Raw genomic sequence first — 19,430 nt, 5'->3', positions numbered from 1 at the left:
AGCTGGGATATTCCCCCTGCCGTCCTGTTCTTACCCCTACTGAGGGAAAGGGACCGAGGAGTTCTGCTGTTCCCAGGAGTGAGGTCCTCTCAGGAGCACTGCGGTGTGTTACACCTACTCTGCCCGCTGTTTCCTTGCAGTTGAAGAGGAGCGAGGCTGAGCGGGGGCCGCACGCATGGGTTCATTCAGTGCCTTCAGTAGTTTGGTGCATGGAAGGTAGTAACTAACATCTGTTTTCTGATAAAATCTTGGATGCAGAGTGATGGAAACTGTTAAAGCCAAGAGTGTCCAGTAGCCAAAAAAGGCTGTTATATAAAACCTCTCTTTAGTATATTATCTCACTCTAAAGTCTTGCACAGTTGTGGGGATTTCTTTGCTATTTCTAAATAGTAAAACTGCCCAGTTCCCTGCTGTTTGAGCTATGTCATAACTGCACACACTGGTAAATTACTCAGTTTTCTTTGTACTGGTTCTTCTTCTCATATGCAATAAGGAGCACAGAAGAAGTATCCTAAACATGTCTGAATCCATGATTTAACAGGAGAGAGAGAGGAGCCTGCTTGCTTGATTGCCTCACTAGCTGGTTGTGATAGACGGGCTCATCACAGCACAGTGGGGTCCCTGTAAAGACATTTCCAAACACAAACCACTGAACAAGTTATTTTATTTTCAGAATGATTTGGGGGTTTGTTTCGTGGACTTGGGAATGTATGAACTTTAGGTGAATGTTAGCAGCTGCTGCTAATTAATCTCCATAAAAAAGTCTAGCTCATTTAATGAAGTACACTATGTTTTCTTCGGGGGGTGGGGGGGGGTGGGGGAGAAGCATATTTGTGCTTAAAAATAAAATTGCAAGGAAAAATGAATGTTTCTTGCCATAGGCTGTGCCAGTCAGGCCTAGTATTCAAGCTCTCTTCAACATAAATGTTCTCATACTGCAATATCATCAGCCATCCATGCTGCCTTCTGGGCTTCAATTGGCTTCTGTAGGACCAGCACATTTCTCCTTGCAGGATATGGACCTGTGTTATACTGAATATTCACTATTCTATAACAGTGCGTGTGCTTTGAGTTTAACAGTTTAGTATTAGCCTTGTTAAGCTTCTTAACTGTAACTAACTTAACTGTAACTTAATTTTCAGTAACTGTAAGTTACTGTCTGTCTATAAGACAGATCAAGCAGGTTTGACAAATTATTAGTGTAACTCCAGTGAAAGGTATGTTGAATAAGTTGTTTGGATATTTTAGCTCCACTTCTAATTCCAACTTCAAAGAAAAAAAAGCCCTCTAAGTTACTTTCAGTGTCAACTCCCTGAATGTTATTGCTGTATCAGAGGATATGTATGCTGTAATGGGATTCCCAGAAATACTGTCTTCTGGCATGAGTACCTCCTGTAATGCAAAATGTCGTTGGTGATGATTTTGTTCGAAATGCTTATAAGCAAGCTGAGTGTTCTGGGGGATGCTAACAGTTAACAGGTTTGTCCTTGCCAGGAAGTTTTTGCATAATACATTGTTCTTTGACTGCTTTTCTAATGTTACCTTTTGAGAAATGTAAAGTTGAACAGGTCTGTCTTTGAGCTGATACAAGAAATCTCCTCAAAAGGTACCAAGACACTACATCTTGTAGAAAAAGTGTACTCTTCTTTTAATGGCCTCTTGTGAAATGATCTTGTAAGGTTTACATATTTGTGCTTAATATAGCATACAAAATGTATTAATCTATGTGCTCGTTTTGACATGATATATTGTGCATGAATAAAAACTGATTCAGTTGCTTTGCTTGCTCACGTTTATCATATATCATACTTTCCATATTTCATGTATGACATATGCTTCTTACAATCATTTCATGTAAAGTTTTACTTTAGTTTTTACCAAACAAAAGGAATATTGCATGAGAAACAAATGCAAAAGTTCCTTTTCTTTCTTTAATTTTATTATTTTTTTTACAATATTGACTCAGAAAAGCTCTTGCTCTTATTGGCTTTATGAGTGTGAAGCATATCCGAATTGTGCATGGGAGATACAGATTTGAATTTATTCCAGTTGCTTCACAGTTTGCACATCAATTGCCTGTCACTTAAAGGAATTTTGGGTTCTGCATGAAATAGTTCTGAGCGGTTTAAAAAAAAATTAGCTATCTAATGTCCTTTTATGCAAGTTTATATTTTGTATAGGTTCAATATCTGAACAGAACAACAACAACTGAAATTATTAAAAGGATAATTCTAATAGTTGCGCAAAGCAGACGTACCTAAACAGGCAAAATAGAACTGATATGAAAATTTCAGAAATAGCACATCAGAAAGTCAATAGGAAGTAAGAGAAGTAATTTTGATGTGGCTTTATTTTTACCTTATGGATTCCTTCTTTGTGTTTTTTGTTCTTCATTCTTTGCAGATTTGGTTGCTATGTGCTTTCTGTCTTTAATTTCATGTTGCTTTTTGGTTTGGACCAATCATCGGTATATGGCTCATTCCTATTTTTTTCTTTCCTTTTTTAAATCTTCTTTTGCCTCCTTCATCCTAACTCACGCAAACAATTGTACTTGCTTTTTGTAATATTACAACGTTTACTGACCTATTTTCTTCTCTGGTCTCTCTGTTTTTCAATCATTTTTGTTGATTTTTATGTTTGATTTTAATTTAACAATTTAAGAAACAGTTGAACGGAGTGCAGGAGCAACAAGATCCCTACCTGCTACTTACTCATACAAGCCATTCTTTCCAACACGGCCATACCAGTCGTGGACAACAGCTCCAATTACAGTGCCTGGGCAAACCAAATCAGGCTTCACTTCCTTATCAAGCTCTTCCTCTAACACTCCTACAGCTTCCCCATTAAAATCAATATGGTCTGTTTCTTCTGCTTCTCCAATCAAATCCACATTAGGAGCTTCTACCACATCTTCAGTTAAATCTGTTAGTGATGTAGCATCTCCGATTAGATCATTTCGGACAATCTCTTCACCAATAAAAACTGTGGTTTCGCAGCCTCCCTACAATATACAGGTTACTTCAGGCTCTTTCGTCAGAGCTCCAGCAGTCACAGAAGCTGCTAGTCTGAAAGGGCTGGCATCCACTACCACATTCCCCTCTCGGACATCTCCAGTGACTACAGCAGGGTCTCTCTTGGAGAGATCATCCATAACCATGACGCCTCCAGCATCCCCCAAATCCAACATTAACATGTACTCTTCAAGTTTGCCACTTAAGTCGGTCATCACATCAGCATCTTCACTTTTATCGTCCCCTCTAAAGTCAGTGGTGTCACCTGCTATGTCAGCAGTTGATGCTGTTTCATCCTCTAAAGTCATGATGGCCTCGTCTCTCTCGTCGCCAGCAAAACATGTAGCTGGGCACACAGATGTACCATTGCTTAATGGATCTGTGTCACCTCTGAAATACCCATCTTCTGCCAACTTAATAAATGGATCCAAAGCTGCAGCCGTTTTTCAAGACAAGATTGCTGCAGCTGCACATTCTGCAAGTTGTGCTGCTAACGCAGTTGCTGACACGGCTGAGAGAGTGTTTTCAACAGCTACAACAATGTCATTTTCTCCACTCAGGTCATTTGTGTCTTCAGCACCATCAGCTTTCCAGTCAATGAGAACTCCTCCTGCAGGTGCTTTGTACACAGCCCTTGGGTCAATATCTGCAACTACCTCATCAGTAACTTCATCAACAATAACAGTGCCAGTATATTCTGTAGTCAATGTTTTGTCTGAACCAGCATTAAAGAAGCTCCCAGAGTCGTCTCCACTTACAAAATCAGCTGCTGCGTTACTGTCACCTATTAAAACATTGACTACAGAGGCACGCACACAGCCTCCCTTTAATCGAACTTCATCTCCAATAAAATCATCCTTGTTTTTAGCACCCTCTGCTCTCAAATTGTCCACACCCTCTTCTTTATCCTCCAGTCAGGAGATACTGAAAGATGTTGCTGAAATGAAAGAGGATCTAATCAGAATGACTGCAATATTGCAGACAGATGTCACAGAGGACAAACCGTTCCAACCCGAGATACCAAAAGAGGGTAGAATTGATGATGAAGAGCCCTTTAAAATTGTTGAGAAAGTAAAAGAGGACTTAGTAAAAGTTAGTGAGATTCTGAAAAAAGATGTGTGTTTAGAGAGTAAAGGGTCGGCTAAAGTATCCAAAAGTGATCAAGGACACCTGTCCGAGGATGACTGGGTAGAGTTCAGTACAGAGGAGATTGATGAAGCGAGACAGCAAGCTTTGACAAGCCCTCCTATGTCTGTTCCAGAGAAGGTCCAAATTAAAACTAAAACCATGTCGGAAAAGGATTATAGCTTGTCAAAAGTTATTGATTACTTAGCAAATGATATTGGTAGCAGTTCATTAACAAACATAAAGTACAAGTTTGAAGAGGGGAAAAAAGAAGGTGAAGAGAGACAAAAACGCATTTTAAAACCAGCTATTGCTTTGCAGGAACATAAACTTAAAATGCCTCCAGCCTCCATGAGGCCTTCAACATCAGAAAAGGAGCTATGTAAAATTGCAGATTCCTTTTTTGGAACAGATACTATTTTAGAGTCTCCAGATGACTTTTCTCAACATGATCAAGATAAAAGTCCCTTATCTGACAGTGGCTTTGAAACGAGGAGTGAAAAGACACCTTCTGCCCCACAAAGTGCTGAAAGCACAGGGCCAAAACCACTTTTCCATGACGTACCCATCCCTCCCGTCATTACAGAAACGAGAACTGAAGTAGTTCATGTTATCCGCAGCTACGAACCATCGTCTGAAGAAATTCCCGAGCAGAAAGCAGAGGAGCTACCAGCCTCAAAGCCTAGCCCTACATTTATGGAGCTGGAGCAAAAACCTGCTGGATCTATTAAAGAGAAGGTTAAAGCTTTTCAAATGAAGGCCAGCAGCAGCGAAGAAGACGACCATAAGTGTGTCCTTAGTAAAGGTGTCCGAGTAAAAGAAGAAACGCATATCACTACAACAACTAGGATGGTTTATCATAAACCTCCATGCACTGAAAGCACGTCTGAAAGGATTGAGGAAACAATGTCTGTTCATGACATAATGAAAGCCTTTCAGTCTGGACGTGATCCTTCCAAAGAACTGGCAGGTCTGTTTGAACATAAATCATCAGTAACTTCCGATGTTAGCAAGTCTGCTGAAACTTCACCACAACATGCAGAGAAGGACAGCAAAATGAAACCCAAACTGGAGCGAATAATAGAGGTCCATATTGAACAAGGTAATCAGGCTGAACCTACTGAAGTCATTATTAGAGAAACAAAAAAGCATCCAGAAAAAGAAATGTATGTATATCAGAAAGACTTACCTCGGGGAGATATTAACTTAAAAGAGTTGGAAAAACATGATGCTTTTCCTTGTTCAGATGAACAAGGTCAGCAAGAAGAAGAGGAGCTCACGGCCGAAGAGTCACTTCCTTCTTATCTGGAATCCTCTAGAGTTAACACTCCTGTGTCCCAGGAAGAAGACAGTCGCCCTAGTTCTGCTCAACTCATGTCTGATGACTCTTACAAAACACTGAAGCTTTTGAGTCAGCACTCAATAGAATACCATGATGATGAGTTGTCAGAACTAAGAGGGGAGTCTTACAGGTTTGCTGAGAAAATGCTTCTTTCAGAAAAGCTAGATGTGTCTCATTCTGATACTGAGGAGTCAGTTACTGACCATGCTCTACCCCTTAGTGCAGAGTTACAGGGGTCTGATAAACGATGCAGAGAAAAAGTAGCTACTGCCCCCAAAAAAGAGATTCTCTCCAAAATCTATAAAGATGTATCTGAAAATGGTGTAGGTAAAATGTCTAAAGATGATCATTATGATAAAGTGACAGTGTTACACTACACTGGAGATGTTAGTAGTCCAAAACATGCGATGTGGATGCGCTTTACTGAGGACAGATTAGACAGAGGTAGAGAAAAGTTGATGTATGAAGACAGGGTGGACAGGACTGTTAAAGAGGCAGAAGAAAAACTGACTGAAGTATCACAGTTTTTTCGGGATAAAACAGAGAAGTTGAACGATGAGCTACAGTCTCCAGAGAAAAAGCAGCATAAAAAAAATGGCAAAGAAATACATTCTAGCCAGAGCTCTGCCAGCAGCAGCCCTGAGAAGGTTCTGCTCTCTGAATTACCGTCGTCCGGTGACGAATGGAGTAAGGTGAAGCAGTATGCACATGATGGGAAATGTTTTCCCAAGGTGGATGAAAGAAAGGCATCCAGTTTGCCCAGCAGTCCTGAAAAAAGGATATTTGTGCAACCTGCAGAGGACTCTAAACAAACTATGGAACACAAAGGAAGTGCTCAGCAGACTGGAGTACCTGAGGTTTCACAGACTGGATTTCAGCTGAAGCAATCAAAGCTCAGTTCCATTAGGCTTAAATTTGAACAAAGTATAAGTCCAAGGAGTAAGGACGTGACTCAAGAAGAAAAAAAGCTGGATGGTCAGTCCAAAATTCCAGTAAAGAAATCGCAAGAAAGTAAGTTACCAGTGTATCAGTTTTATTCCAGAGAGAAACACGCAAAGCAAGTAGAGGTCATTGATGGGAGCACAGCCTTACAGAAAGAGGTGAAAATACAGGAAGATTTTGTTCCAGGTAAAGCAAAAGCTATCGAAGACTTCCGTGCTTCAGATGCACAAAAACGACCTGACATGAGTAAAGGTGTGGTGCCAGAATACTTTTCAGAACCACAGGCGAAAGACCTGGTGTACGGCTCAGACTCAACGGCGAAGGGACACTGGGACAAAAAGATCTATAGGACGTGGGAAAGTCCTGGAACTTCTAATCATCAAACACAAAAAGAAAAACTGTCACATGTGCTGGTTCCAGATACAGTAAAAGAAAACCATGTGGATCATGCTGAAACTAAAACTGACAAAAAAAGTGAATTTGCCACTGTGACAGAGCACAAACTGGCAGCAAATGGAATTCATTCAGAAGAAGTGAAGGAACTGACTGTCAAATCTCCCTCAAAAAGGGTTTTATACAGAGAATTTGTTGTCAGGGAGGGAGAACGTAATGGTGAAGTGGCTGATAAAATATCCAAAAGAAAAGAAGAAATTGCTGTGTCCCATATTCCAGTCAGAATTGTTGAGGAGAAGAGAACCATGCTTGATGGTGTCTATGAACTTTCAGCTAAAGTATCCCAATCAGCTGTGATTAAGGAGAAAGTTGAGAGGCAGATTGATTATATGGAAGACGAAAAAATAAAGTGTTCAGAAATCAGAAAAGTTACCAAGCAGCAGAGCTCAATAGGTCTAACTCCTCCCATTGAGGAAATGGAGCTATCCCCTAGCAAATCGCCAGATTCTTTAGAATGTAGTCCGGGAAAGGAATTTCCTTCAAGTGAGTTAGTTGACCCCGGTGCCAGCGATTACTTGGATAAAGTTGCACCACTAGCAAGCACTGAGGGAGTAAAAGAAATTAAGACCTTGCCTGTTTATGTCAGTTTTGTTCAAGTAGGAAAGCAATATGAGAAAGAGGTGCAACAAGGAAATATTAAAAAAATTGTCAGTCAGGAGAGTAAGACAGTACAAGAGACAAGGGGGACATTTTACACAGCTAGACAGCAAAAGCAACCTCCTTCTCCACAAGGTAGTCCAGAAGATGACACACTAGAGCAAGTGTCCTTTATAGATAGCTCTGGTAAAAGCCCTTTAACACCAGAAACACCGAGTTCGGAGGAAGTGAGTTACGAGTTTACATCTAAAACACCCGACTCACTAATAGCTTATATCCCAGGCAAACCCAGTCCTATACCTGAGGTATCTGAGGAATCAGAGGAGGAAGCAGAGGCTAAGTCAACATCTGTAAAACAGGCAGAGATTGAGGAACCACATACTGACAAAGCGTTACCTAACCATATAAATAAGGACTCTAACAAAAGACCCAAAGGTAACAGAGTTGCCTACATTGAATTCCCTCCTCCTCCTCCACTGGATGCAGATCAAGGCGAGTCAGAAAAGAAGCCTCGTTATTCCACTGAAAGTGAAATGGAGATGACAGAAGTGAACTTGCAAGATGAACATGACAAATGCCAGCTGGCTGAACCCGTAATAAGAGTACAGCCACCATCTCCTGTGCCACCAGGAGCAGATGTCAGTGACTCCAGTGATGATGAATCTCTCTATCAACCTGTCCCACTTAAAAAGTATACATTCAAACTGAAAGAACTGGAAGATGACCATAAAGAAACCTCAAAACCCAGAGGCCCTGAAAAGATTGAGAAACAGAAAGAGTTAGGACATCCCACTTCTGGGAAACCTAATGAGTTTGATGTTGGGCTTGAATCACCCCAGAATGATGTAGTGCAAAATGGGAGTAACAATGACCAGTCTGTCACAGAGTGTTCCATAGCAACCACTGCAGAGTTCTCCCATGATACCGATGCAACAGAGATTGACTCTCTTGACGGTTATGATTTGCAAGATGAAGATGATGGTTTAACTGAGAGTGATTCTAAACTTGCAGGTCCGGCAGTTGAAACCAAAAAGGATGTATGGACTACAGAAGGCATTCTAAAGCAGACTGATCGCTGCTTTAGCCAGAGTAAGCTTGAAGTCATTGAGGAGGAAGGCAAGGTAGGCCCTGAAGAAGACAAGGCACCTTCGAAGGGTCCAGCTTCAGAAAAAGCCGGAGATAAGAGCGAACAGAAGTCAGGGGCACAGTTTTTCACTTTGGAAGGAAGACACCCTGACAGGACTGTATTTCCTGATACGTATTTCAGTTACAAAGTAGACGAAGAATTTGCAACACCTTTCAAAACGGTGGCCACCAAGAGTCTTGACTTTGATCCGTGGTCCAATAATCGAGGTGACGATGAAGTGTTTGAGACTAAATCAAGGGATGATGAGGCTAAGCCATTTGGTCTGGCAGTGGAAGACAGATCTCAAGCAACAACACCTGATACAACTCCAGCCAGAACTCCAACAGATGAAAGTACGCCAACTAGCGAGCCCAACCCCTTCCCATTTCATGAAGGGAAGATGTTTGAGATGACTCGCAGTGGTGCAATTGACATGAGCAAGAGGGATTTTGTTGAAGAAAGACTCCAATTTTTTCAGATTGGTGAGCATACTTCTGAAGGGAAGTCAGGGGACAAGGGGGAAGGGGATAAAAGTACAGTCACTGCCATCACACAGCCACAGGCAGGGGACAACACTGTAGAAACAAACCTAGAGAGACCAGTAGAAACAACAGCAGTTGAACATAAGCCCATCATCCAGGCCAGTGGAGATTGCATGGAACAAACACTTGGTAGTAACTCACTGGAAAAATCATCGGCAGCGGTAAATGCTTCTAAAGTTGATCCCAAATTGCGCACACCAATTAAAATGGGAATTTCTGCTTCCACCATGACTCTGAAGAAAGATGGCCCTGGCGAAGTGACAGATAAGATAGAAGCTGTGATGCCAAGTGGTCAGGGATTAGAAAATGAAACTGTAGCAGTGATTGCGAGTTCAGCTTCTAGCCAGACAAGCTGTAGGCAAACAGAAAACACTGATTTTCCAAAAGATAATTTTAATAACAACAACAATTTGGATTCATCTGCTGTCCCTACAGATGATATTACCTGTAATGTAGTGCTAAAAGAACATTTGGAACCAAAATGTTCCCTCCAGAAAGCTAATCAAGCGAAAAGCACTTCAGGAAAAGGTACAGGGACAACACAAGGACACAGAGTAAGAGATAAGCAAAAACCACATGGAGAGCAGCAAAAGTCAACAGAATTAGTAGGGGCTAGAGGAAAATCAAAGCTTCCTGTAAAGGCCAGCTCAGTGAAAGAAGTCTTTTCACAAAATAATCTCCAAAGCAATACAGGGAGTAAAGTGAGAGGGGCTAGTAAGCCTGACAAAGCAAAACAAAATAATTCTTCTCCCTGTCTAGAAGCAAGGTCTAGGATTCCTGTAAAAAATACACATAGGAGTAACCTAGCTAGAAGAACTCCAGCCCTGCCAAAACAAGAGCAGGTAGAGAAAGAAAAACCAAAACCGCTTCCTTCTAAATTACCAGTAAAGGTAAGATCTACCTCCGTCACCATGACAACAGTTAAAGTAAGGAAAAATCAGCTTAGGGAGGTATGTAAACATTCTATTGAATATTTTAAGGGAATTAGTGGTGAGACATTAAAGCTTGTGGATCGTCTATCTGATGAAGAGAAAAAGATGCAGTCAGAGGTCTCTGATGATGAAGAAGACAGTACATCAAGGAACACATCCTTATCAGAAGCTACTCAAGTTTACCAGCCTTCCATTACATCGAAGTCTGCTAGAGACATGAGAACAGAGGCAGCATCTATAAAATCAAAGATTGAAAAGGCCGACAGTGAGAGGAGGAGGAGTAAGAGGACTGGTGAGAATGAAGGCAGTCAGGTTTCTGGAGCTCTCATGGCTCACCTCGTGGAGATCAAGCCTAGTTTGTAAAACTTTCAACTTGTTGATCCTAGTGCATGAACTGTTGTGATTGCCTGTGGAGTGACTTAACTGTAGTTTTCATTCTGTCATTGTCATCTGTATGTGCTGTCTTATACTCTTCTTTCTTCCTTCAAACAAAGCCTGTACTGTAGAAAGCTAGTGAAGCATGCCAAAGACATTCATGTAACTCAAAAATTGATGTAATTCAGAAATTGAAAGATTTCTTTTGTGACAGCAAATCTGTTCTGTCAAATTAGAGAAAATAGATGATAATCTGGTCTTGGTGGTTTCCACCAGTAATCGAACAACTTGTGTACAGTCTAACAGCTATATTGTCAGCATGTTTGGTTTCATTACACGACATCATGTAGTTTGACATTTGGCTTTACACAGGTGAAAATCTAAAAGCTATGAAAAAAAGTTGCTTTGTAGGTTATTAGGACACACAACCATTCTAGTAAAAAATATAAGCACTGGCAACTTAGTCAAATTAAAGCTATTATTTATAATAAGCTATTGTCCAGTATTGTGGTTTTCTGTGCAAAACCTTTTTAATCGACAAATTGTAAATCACAGGTCCACAGAGTCCATGTGAACGGACAGATATAAGGATGGCAATTGTAGCTGATCACCTAGGACTTAGCTGGACAGGTAAGCTTTTCTGCTTTAATATTGAAATTAGTCTTCGCTAGAACATTTGCAGAAGTAGTCTTTTACCGAAATCTGCAGAAAGGCTGCGTCAGGCTCTCCCAGACTCACAGTGGGCGCAACCTCCCAAAACCTGCAACACATTACTGGGCAAAGGTGCCTAATAGGAAATTACCCCACGGGTCTTGCCGTAAATCAAACAGAAACTCATAGGGAAAACAGCTAAAATGGCTTTCCTCTCAAGATGCTTACCCGAGGAGTCAGGCTCAGGGCTGCCTCTGTGTCTGGGGAGCCGTTCCCCAAAGCCCTGGCGGTTCCAGGGAGCCCAGCAGTGCCCCAGCAGGTTGGTATACTGGTGGGCAGAGCTGGCCCTTCACAGCCTTACAGCTGCAGCAGCCAGCTCTTCCTGGGCGCAGGTGACGACAGCACTAGTGCTGAGCTGCACAGCAAGCTCACAAAGAGTAAGCATCACCAGAAAACCCAGGATGGATAAAATAGCAGCGATGAGGCAGTCTCCACAGAGGTTTTTTTCACCGTGTTTAAGTGGCTTGCTGAGTATAAATACAATAATAGCTCACAGAGATGACTGAATTTCAAAATTATGTCTGTCTTAGGAAATTGAAGTGTGAGTATATAATGCCATGTTCATCGTTATCCGCAAAGTTTGTGTCAGGTAGTTTTGTTGACATCTGTGTGATCTAAGAAAGGTAATATTTTTAAGCCTGACAGGGTGATTGAGGGATTTGTGCTTTGTTTGGTGCTTTTGTTGTTAGTTTCTTTTCTTGCTTGCCTTTTTTTTTTTTTTTTTTGTCTTTATAGAACTGGCAAGAGAACTGAATTTTTCTGTGGATGAAATAAATCAAATCCGAGTAGAAAACCCAAATTCTCTTATTGCTCAAAGCTTCATGTTATTAAAGAAATGGGTTACCAGAGATGGGAAAAATGCTACAAGTAAGTTCAAGTAGTTACTGTTGTTGTTTATAAGTTATAGCCCATTTCATCTGTTGCCTCATCTAAGTAAGTTAAATTGAAGAAAACATTATGTCTTTTGCAAACCACTGATGGGAAGGAAAAAAAAAGACGTTTCAGTTATATTTTTACCAGAAGTCAGAAACATGTCATATTTATTCAGTATACATGCAGAAGGAAATAATCTGTTCTCCATGTCCGTAACTGGTGGGATAAGTAATGAACTTAAGTTCCAGCAAAGAAAATATTGAGGAAAACTTTCTAATAGCAAGGAACATGGAACACGGAAAAGTTAAGTTAGGTAGCTTCACCGTACTGCAGGTCTTAAGAAAAGGCTAAGCCTCCTTCTGCGAGAAGTGATGGAGACACTGATTCTGCGCTGATCCTGTTGGTTTTAGCTGTGCATTTCACTTGAATTGCTCAAATTGAAAGAGAGGTTTTAGTTTTTGTGTAGGTCAGTGGTGTTTGTTACCGTTCTCTAATCTACACACTCCTACACAGTATTTGAGTCTGCTTTGATCTCTTCCACTGTTAAAGTAATTTCCAGTATTACTCTGTTCTTGCAACAAGATTACTGTAAATGAGATTTCAGGATGTATTGCATTAATACCTACATGGCTACCTATTCTGTTGTTCCTCGAAACAGAATGGTGAAAGTAGCTTTACACTCTTTTTACGCTCCAGTAAAGGATATTTTGTTTCAGTAGTAAGTAAATATGTTCTTAAAGAACTCTCTGACCTTACTCTTTGTGCCTTTTGTGTTGTAATATAATAATGCTTGGGGGGGAGGGAAGGCTCTTAATAGATTTATATCTTGAGTAAGTAGGCAGCAGAACGACCACTTGGACAAATGATGGGGTTTGCTAGCACCAAAGGCAGTGGGACAGAAACACATGCCAGCAATCCATGGTTAATGCAATGTGAATGTAACTGAGAAAAACGATTACACAATTGTGCAACACTGAACTTTTTTCTGACATGTTCTGTTTGTTTTTCAGCTGATGCCTTAACTTCTGTATTGACAAAAATTAATCGAATAGATATCGTGACACTGTTGGAAGGACCAATATTTGATTACGGAAATATTTCAGGCACCAGAAGTTTTGCAGATGAAAATAACGTTTTTCATGATCCCATTGATGGTAATTGAATTCCATGGTCATATTTAGTTCAGTGACATGTCCAATAATACAATGATGTTGTATAAAGTAGTCTTTCAAGAAAGACAGTAAGTGCTACAAAAATAATCGAGTTTAATGGTAAGGGGTTTTCCTCTGCTAAAGCATGCTCATGGTATGATACACAGGTTTCACATTAGTATCTCAAAGAATAAGCAGGATCCCGCAAACATATGCCTGAGTAAGCTTGTTCCCACCAGCCTCCGTTGACAGTACTTTAATGTTTTTCTCCAGCAATAGCTCATCTTTGAGGCTTGCCCATGTATATTTTTAATGTACTTGGTATTACATACTTTTCAAGTTACCTGGAAATATATGTATATTCTTTGACTTTCTGTCTAAGTAAGTAAGAGCAAGAATTCTTAAGAATTCTCTGAAGAAAAAAAAAGAAGGAAGAACGAGGGGAAAAAGAAAAGTGCTTAGTAAGTGCACAGAGTAAATTAATGTGCAGTTTATTACCAAGCCTCTTTGAGACAGGTGGACATCCATTACTTTGTAATTTTCACTTGGACCATTTCTACAGTGGCAGTGGAAAAATAGGAAAACGGTTTATTAGTGCATGAGAGAGTATCTTTTCCAGTCTATTAATGGGTAAAATTATGTAATTATTTCCACATGAAGGCTCTACCAACTCAGAACAGAATTGTGCAAGTTAATTTTGAGAGAGATTAAAAGGATAAATGAAGTTCTGTTTGTAAAATAGAATTGCCATAGGTATACTTATTGATCAGCATGTTGGAGATGCTAGATACTGTTTTTTCTTCTTTTAAATATTAGTTAACAGGCCCTGGGTTGCTTCTGCTTTGATTTGTATCACATGTAGTATAGCTCCTTAAATAAGACTTTTCTTTTGTAAGTAGCATTTCCTTTGGGTTTTGTAATTTGTTTAAGTATTTATTGGGCTTTCTCTGTATTTTGGTAGGATTTTTTTTTTTTTTATTTAGAGCATATAAGCTCAGTGTACCTCCATTATTGAGCAGCATTGCCGGTCATTGAATCATTGCATTACAGAAATAACTTTCTGTTGACATTTTAAGAAAATTGCTCTTGAAATGTTGCTTGTGCCTTTTAATAGTAGCATCAATGTTTCTATGAAAAAAATACGCTTCTCTGCAGTTGCTTTCTGTCTCTCCTCTTCTCTGAACCTTCCTCAAGCTTTCTTTCCTCACCAAGACCAGACCACCTTTGCCTTTCTCTCAGCTGGTTCAGGAAACAAACAAACAAAAAAAAATCAAACCCTGTTAATGCACCTCCCTTTGCAGGCAGCACAACGTCAAGTTAACCCCACAGCATGCATTTCCTCCCTTTCGTAGGCTACCCAACCTATTATTTGCTGGAATGCAAACTTCAGATTTTTTTATCGTTTTCATATGTCTGTTCAGTTTAATCCTTTTGTATGGTTTTTACTGTGTTTTCATCAATTTTTCTTTTCTTTTCTCTCTCTATTTGATCAGTGTATCTGATTGTACCCATGTCACCAAGATCACCTCACTCTCCAAGATCACCAAGATCTCCTTACTCACCACAGTCCTCTCACCTGTATAACTTTACTGTACCTGAAATATTCATATAGCTCTCCCTTGTTGTGTTTGTGTAATTTTACTCCTTTATTCACTTCCTTTTTTAGTTTTTTATCCTGCTGTGTATTTAGATTTACTATTTTTTAGTATCCTCATTAGGATCCATTTCTGTTCCTCACTTTTTAAATATTCCATTCTTGTGCTCTATGATTAAATTGGAGACATATATATTAGTAACATTGCATTTCTGGTACTGTGTATTTTCATATAAAACTATATTTAAAAATGTGGTCCTGTTTTAGAAATAATGCCTACTGACAAAAAAGTGGCTGTCCTATGTTATGATCTACTTCTGTCTTTAAAATTTATTTATTAAGCTTCCAAATCTAAATAAATAAAAACTGGGAAAGAAAGATATACACAATATGACTGCAAGAGATTGTACTGGATATAAAGGGACAACCACCCTTGTCCACATTTGGTTTATTGCATGCTCATAAGACAGTCTGCTATAGTTTAAAAATGTTAAAATGGCTGCAAAAACAATTGCTGAAATTTTTACAAAATAGTCCAAAGTACTGGCTTCATTGTCCTATTTGCTGGCAGTACTCATTTTTCATTCCATCTATTTAGGACAAAGTAAAGAAATCCATCAGAACTGCATTTGTTCTTGTACACCTGCACCTCCTCATATGTTTCATACTTTATGTAACTCATGAATCATTTGACATTTGCTTATTTGTCGCTCCATGCTTCATCCCAGTCAGTCCAAATGTGCTGTCTTCCTTAGGTTATCCCAACATTCAAGTGGAACTGGAAACTCCCACTGGGTTGCGTTTTGTGCCTCCCACCCCTTTCCACCAGGACGATTTCTTTAGCGACACCTCTAGCCTAGAGTCACCCCTTAGAACTCCCAGTAGACTGAGTGACGTGTTAGTGACCTCCCAGGGACACATAGATGGTACAGCAGCAGCACCGCCAGTGGTGACTGAAGAAGACACTTCACTGGACGACAGCAAGCTTGATTTCTCAGTGCCTAGAGAAGGAACACCTAAAGATATTTCCATAGGCGAGAGCCAGTTGGAGGAAGCGGACCTTAAGGATTTTCCACGGTATCTTGGTAGTTATGGCGGGATATCAAAAGATGCTAAACAAAGGCAGAGTGAAGAGACTAGTAAAACAGGAGTAAGGACTGAACAGCCTGAGAGAGAAAAGTCTGGTACTGATGAGGAGATGACGGAAGAAAAGCTTAAATCTCTGTTTGAGGACATTCATCTGGAAGAAGGAGCTGAGTCTGAGGAGATGACGGAGGAAAGAGTATGGTCAATTCTTAAAGGTGTTCAACAAGCAGAACAGGAAATGTCTTCAATTACAGGTTGGCAGCCTGACTCGTCTAGTGTCACCGAGCCACCGACGTCGGGACGGAGAATAGGTGGTAGCCTGCTAGATCGCTTGGATGATAGGTGAGCACCTTTGTATAACGGTGTCTGCGTGTGCGTGTAAGCAAGCCTCTTCACTCTGCTTTTACCTCCAAGAGCAGTGCTGAGGCTGCTGTTCTGCTGTTCTGTAAGAACATGTGTTTGTACACACACACGCACACAAATATATTTAAAAGAAAAAGTAATAGTTGATTTGGCCTCAGGCATACTTGTCTTTAGAAGTGTATATTTATCGTGTTTCATTCTTAATATAGGTATTTCAGAAGTAGTTTACATTATGTCTGGTGCATAATATTTTTGTGTTCTTTATCTCTTGTGTTTTTAATCAAAGTGATGCGTATATGTAACTGGAATTGAAAACTATGAAACGTACATTACCTGAAATGAGGATATTACATTACTCTTATTTCTCAAGTACCTTTTTAGCAGTCATCCTTTTCATTGCATCTCTCTGCCTTCTCTAAGATAGTTCTTACTTTTTCCATAAGCAAATTTTTAAATTGTCACTCTTTTTATAACACTTACTTTGAGCATGTTATATCATGCTAATTTACTAGATTTTAAAAGAGATTACTTACAAGGCATAAGAAGGTAAGGAGGTGATACCAAATCCGTTTAGTCCCATATGTTGTGTCCCAGCAGTGACCGCAGAGGATGCTCAGGGAAGGAGGAGAGTGGACATATATGCCGATTTCCTCCGGTACTCTCCCAAATACCACTTGCTTTCAGCACAACAACCTCCTGAGATGGATGCTTTCTACGTATTTATCCTCAATGCATTTCTGTTGCATAAGCTTTTCCAGCCTCCATCTCCCCTTGGATCTACTTAAGCTTTCAACATTCACCACATATGTTGCCATGTTCAGCCTTACTGGTACCCACTGGGTGAAGAGCTCCTGCCTGCCTTTGTTTTGAATGTGGCTCCCATGATTACTAGTTGAAGGCGCCAGGTCTGCGTGAACTGTAAATCAGCAGAGGATGACTATCTGCAGAGTGATTATTTGTCTGTCAGCAGTTTACAACCCTTGCAACTTTGACTCAGGGTGCTTTGTGGTTCCAGGTAGCATTAGATAACTCTCTCGTTGAATCCAGTGGGAATTTGGCCATTGATTTCAGCAAACTGATTGTCTTTCAGGACTGTGAAGCACTTGATCTACTACTGATGCGACTTCTGTTGTTAAGCAAGCACTGTTATCCTGCATTTTATATTGTGGTAAATTAGTAAAATAGATCACTTCTAGAAATAGATCTACTTCCTTGAGTAGATAACATATCTGTTTCTAACTACGTTAATTCAATTTACTATCTTTTATAAGAGTTTTGCCAGCAAATAGCTATAGTATTTTCACATTTACAGTTGCAGTGTATCCCTGAAAGCAAGCAAAAATGCGAGAGAAGAAAACCGTGCATCAGAAGTGCAGGTTAAACCTGTCCATACGTAAACTGAGGCAAAACTTTAGTCAGCTTCCTCTCTTGTAGTAACCTTCCTTGCCTTTGGCTGTGGTATTATTGAAACTTTGCACTAAGGATTTATTTTCGGATACCAATATTTTTAAAATGGCATGACTTATCTGGAGTACAGATATTGGGGGAAAAACTACAATCTGTTCGGTCATTACTGGTAATTGCATGGTAACAGATACTTTCATCACCTCCTTGATTAGAGAGCAGGTTAGTGAATTAGTGCCTTGGGGGCTTTATCTCATGATTATACAAGGGAAATGGTAAGTTTTCTGTGGTTTTCTTTCTCTTTTTCTTTCCCTGCCCCCCAAGTGGAAGGGGATTAACATTTGGCCTTGTTTCCGATGTTGGCCATACTCTCGTTGCTTCTGAAAAGATACCATGATGCAGAACACAAGGCTATTAAATAGATTTATGTTTGCAAACTGAATTTAAAATTTTACTTTTTTCCTGTCTGGAACACATGCTAAGAATGAAGGCTCGGTAAGAGGCTCAGTACTTAGCCCTTCTGAGTGTGATTTAAGCACTGAATGGCTGTCTATTCTTCTTTCTTTTTTTTTTCTTCTCCTTGTAGTTCGGACCAATGTAGGGATTCTGTTACCTCATATGTCAAAGGAGAAGCAGGGAAGCCAGAAACAAATGGAAGCCTATCCGAATCCACATCAGAGACAAAAACTAAATCCTACATCCAGGAATCTTTAAATGATGTGGGAAAACAGAGTGACAAAGAAGCCCTGAAAACAAAGCCCCACATTTCAGCTGGTACTGATGAGCAAATGTTATCATCAACAGCATATCAGAAATCTTTGGAAGAGACTAGCAAGCCAACAACAGAAGGCAACAAAACATCTGTGCCTGTCAGTGTGAAGAAGATGAGCTGGAGCACTTCTGAGGATGGCAAGCCAAGAACAAGCATCCAAGAGGAGGAGGGAGCAGTAATGTCTGAACAGAAGGTACATTATGTCCTGTAGTAATTAACTCTGTGAGGAAGTCCCTATTGCTTGACATATCGCTTGACATAATTTTTTGAAAGACTTGTAATGTTGTTTATGACAGGGTTGGGGTTATTTTAGCCTTCTTTATGCCCTTTCTATTTATTGCTAAATTAAGAGATGTGGAAGTTAGTGGAAATTTATATTTTGCAGTGTGAATAGAACCAGGTGGAGCCTGGGCAGGCAGAGGAGCCAAGCAGGGCTGCACAACCCTCTGCCTGACTGGCCCTGAGCCCTGGAAGAGTTCAGAGCAGCTTCTGGGACTGCTATCCCGCACCGCTGGGAACAGGCCCCTTTCCTGCCCTGACACGCCACCTGTGCAACAGTGCCAAACAGCTCAGCTGCCTCCATCTGTTTCCACATCCAAGGTGATGCTACTGGTTTCCACTCTTCTTGTGACATTGAAGTGAGGAGAGAGGTATAGGGACTTTTTGGCCTCTATCTTGCTCCTTGTCCCCAGCACCCCCTGCGATTTTTTACTCTGTTAATTTGCAGGAAAGTAATTTTTGAGTAATATTTAATCTCCCCCTTATGTTTCTTGTTTCATGGCTTCATTCACCCTGACTCCAAAGTGCACCCAGCCAACAGGGATCAAAAAATTTCCAAATGTGTAAAGCATTTTTCCAGATAGTGGTTCTTCTTAAAAGACTGTGGAGAGGCTCCACTTCGGTTCTGCCTTGCCCAGCTTCCGCATCCTTAACTGCAGAACCTCCATTATAAGTTGTTTTCTGATGATGATGTTTTTAATAGCTTTCTCAGTTGCTTATATTTATTTCCCAGATGCTTAAAAGTAAAGTTG

At 40.2% G+C, this 19,430-nt stretch overlaps 1 protein-coding gene across 1 annotated transcript in view; it reads left to right on the top strand.

The window, feature by feature from the left end:
* ANK3 (ankyrin 3) overlaps positions 1 to 19,430 on the top strand; it is a 208,328-nt gene that overhangs the window by 170,989 nt on the left and 17,909 nt on the right. The window contains 6 exon segments of the mRNA XM_037399071.1: positions 2,662 to 10,362; positions 11,001 to 11,075; positions 11,892 to 12,023; positions 13,040 to 13,183; positions 16,115 to 16,202; positions 18,214 to 18,592. Of these exon segments, the coding sequence (XP_037254968.1) occupies positions 2,662 to 10,362; positions 11,001 to 11,075; positions 11,892 to 12,023; positions 13,040 to 13,183; positions 16,115 to 16,202; positions 18,214 to 18,592 (8,519 nt within the window).

Source organism: Falco rusticolus, chromosome 9 (assembly GCF_015220075.1).
Source record: "Falco rusticolus isolate bFalRus1 chromosome 9, bFalRus1.pri, whole genome shotgun sequence".
In the NCBI taxonomy this organism is placed as follows: Eukaryota; Metazoa; Chordata; class Aves; order Falconiformes; family Falconidae; genus Falco; species Falco rusticolus.
This window is presented reverse-complemented; position numbering and strand designations above follow the sequence as displayed.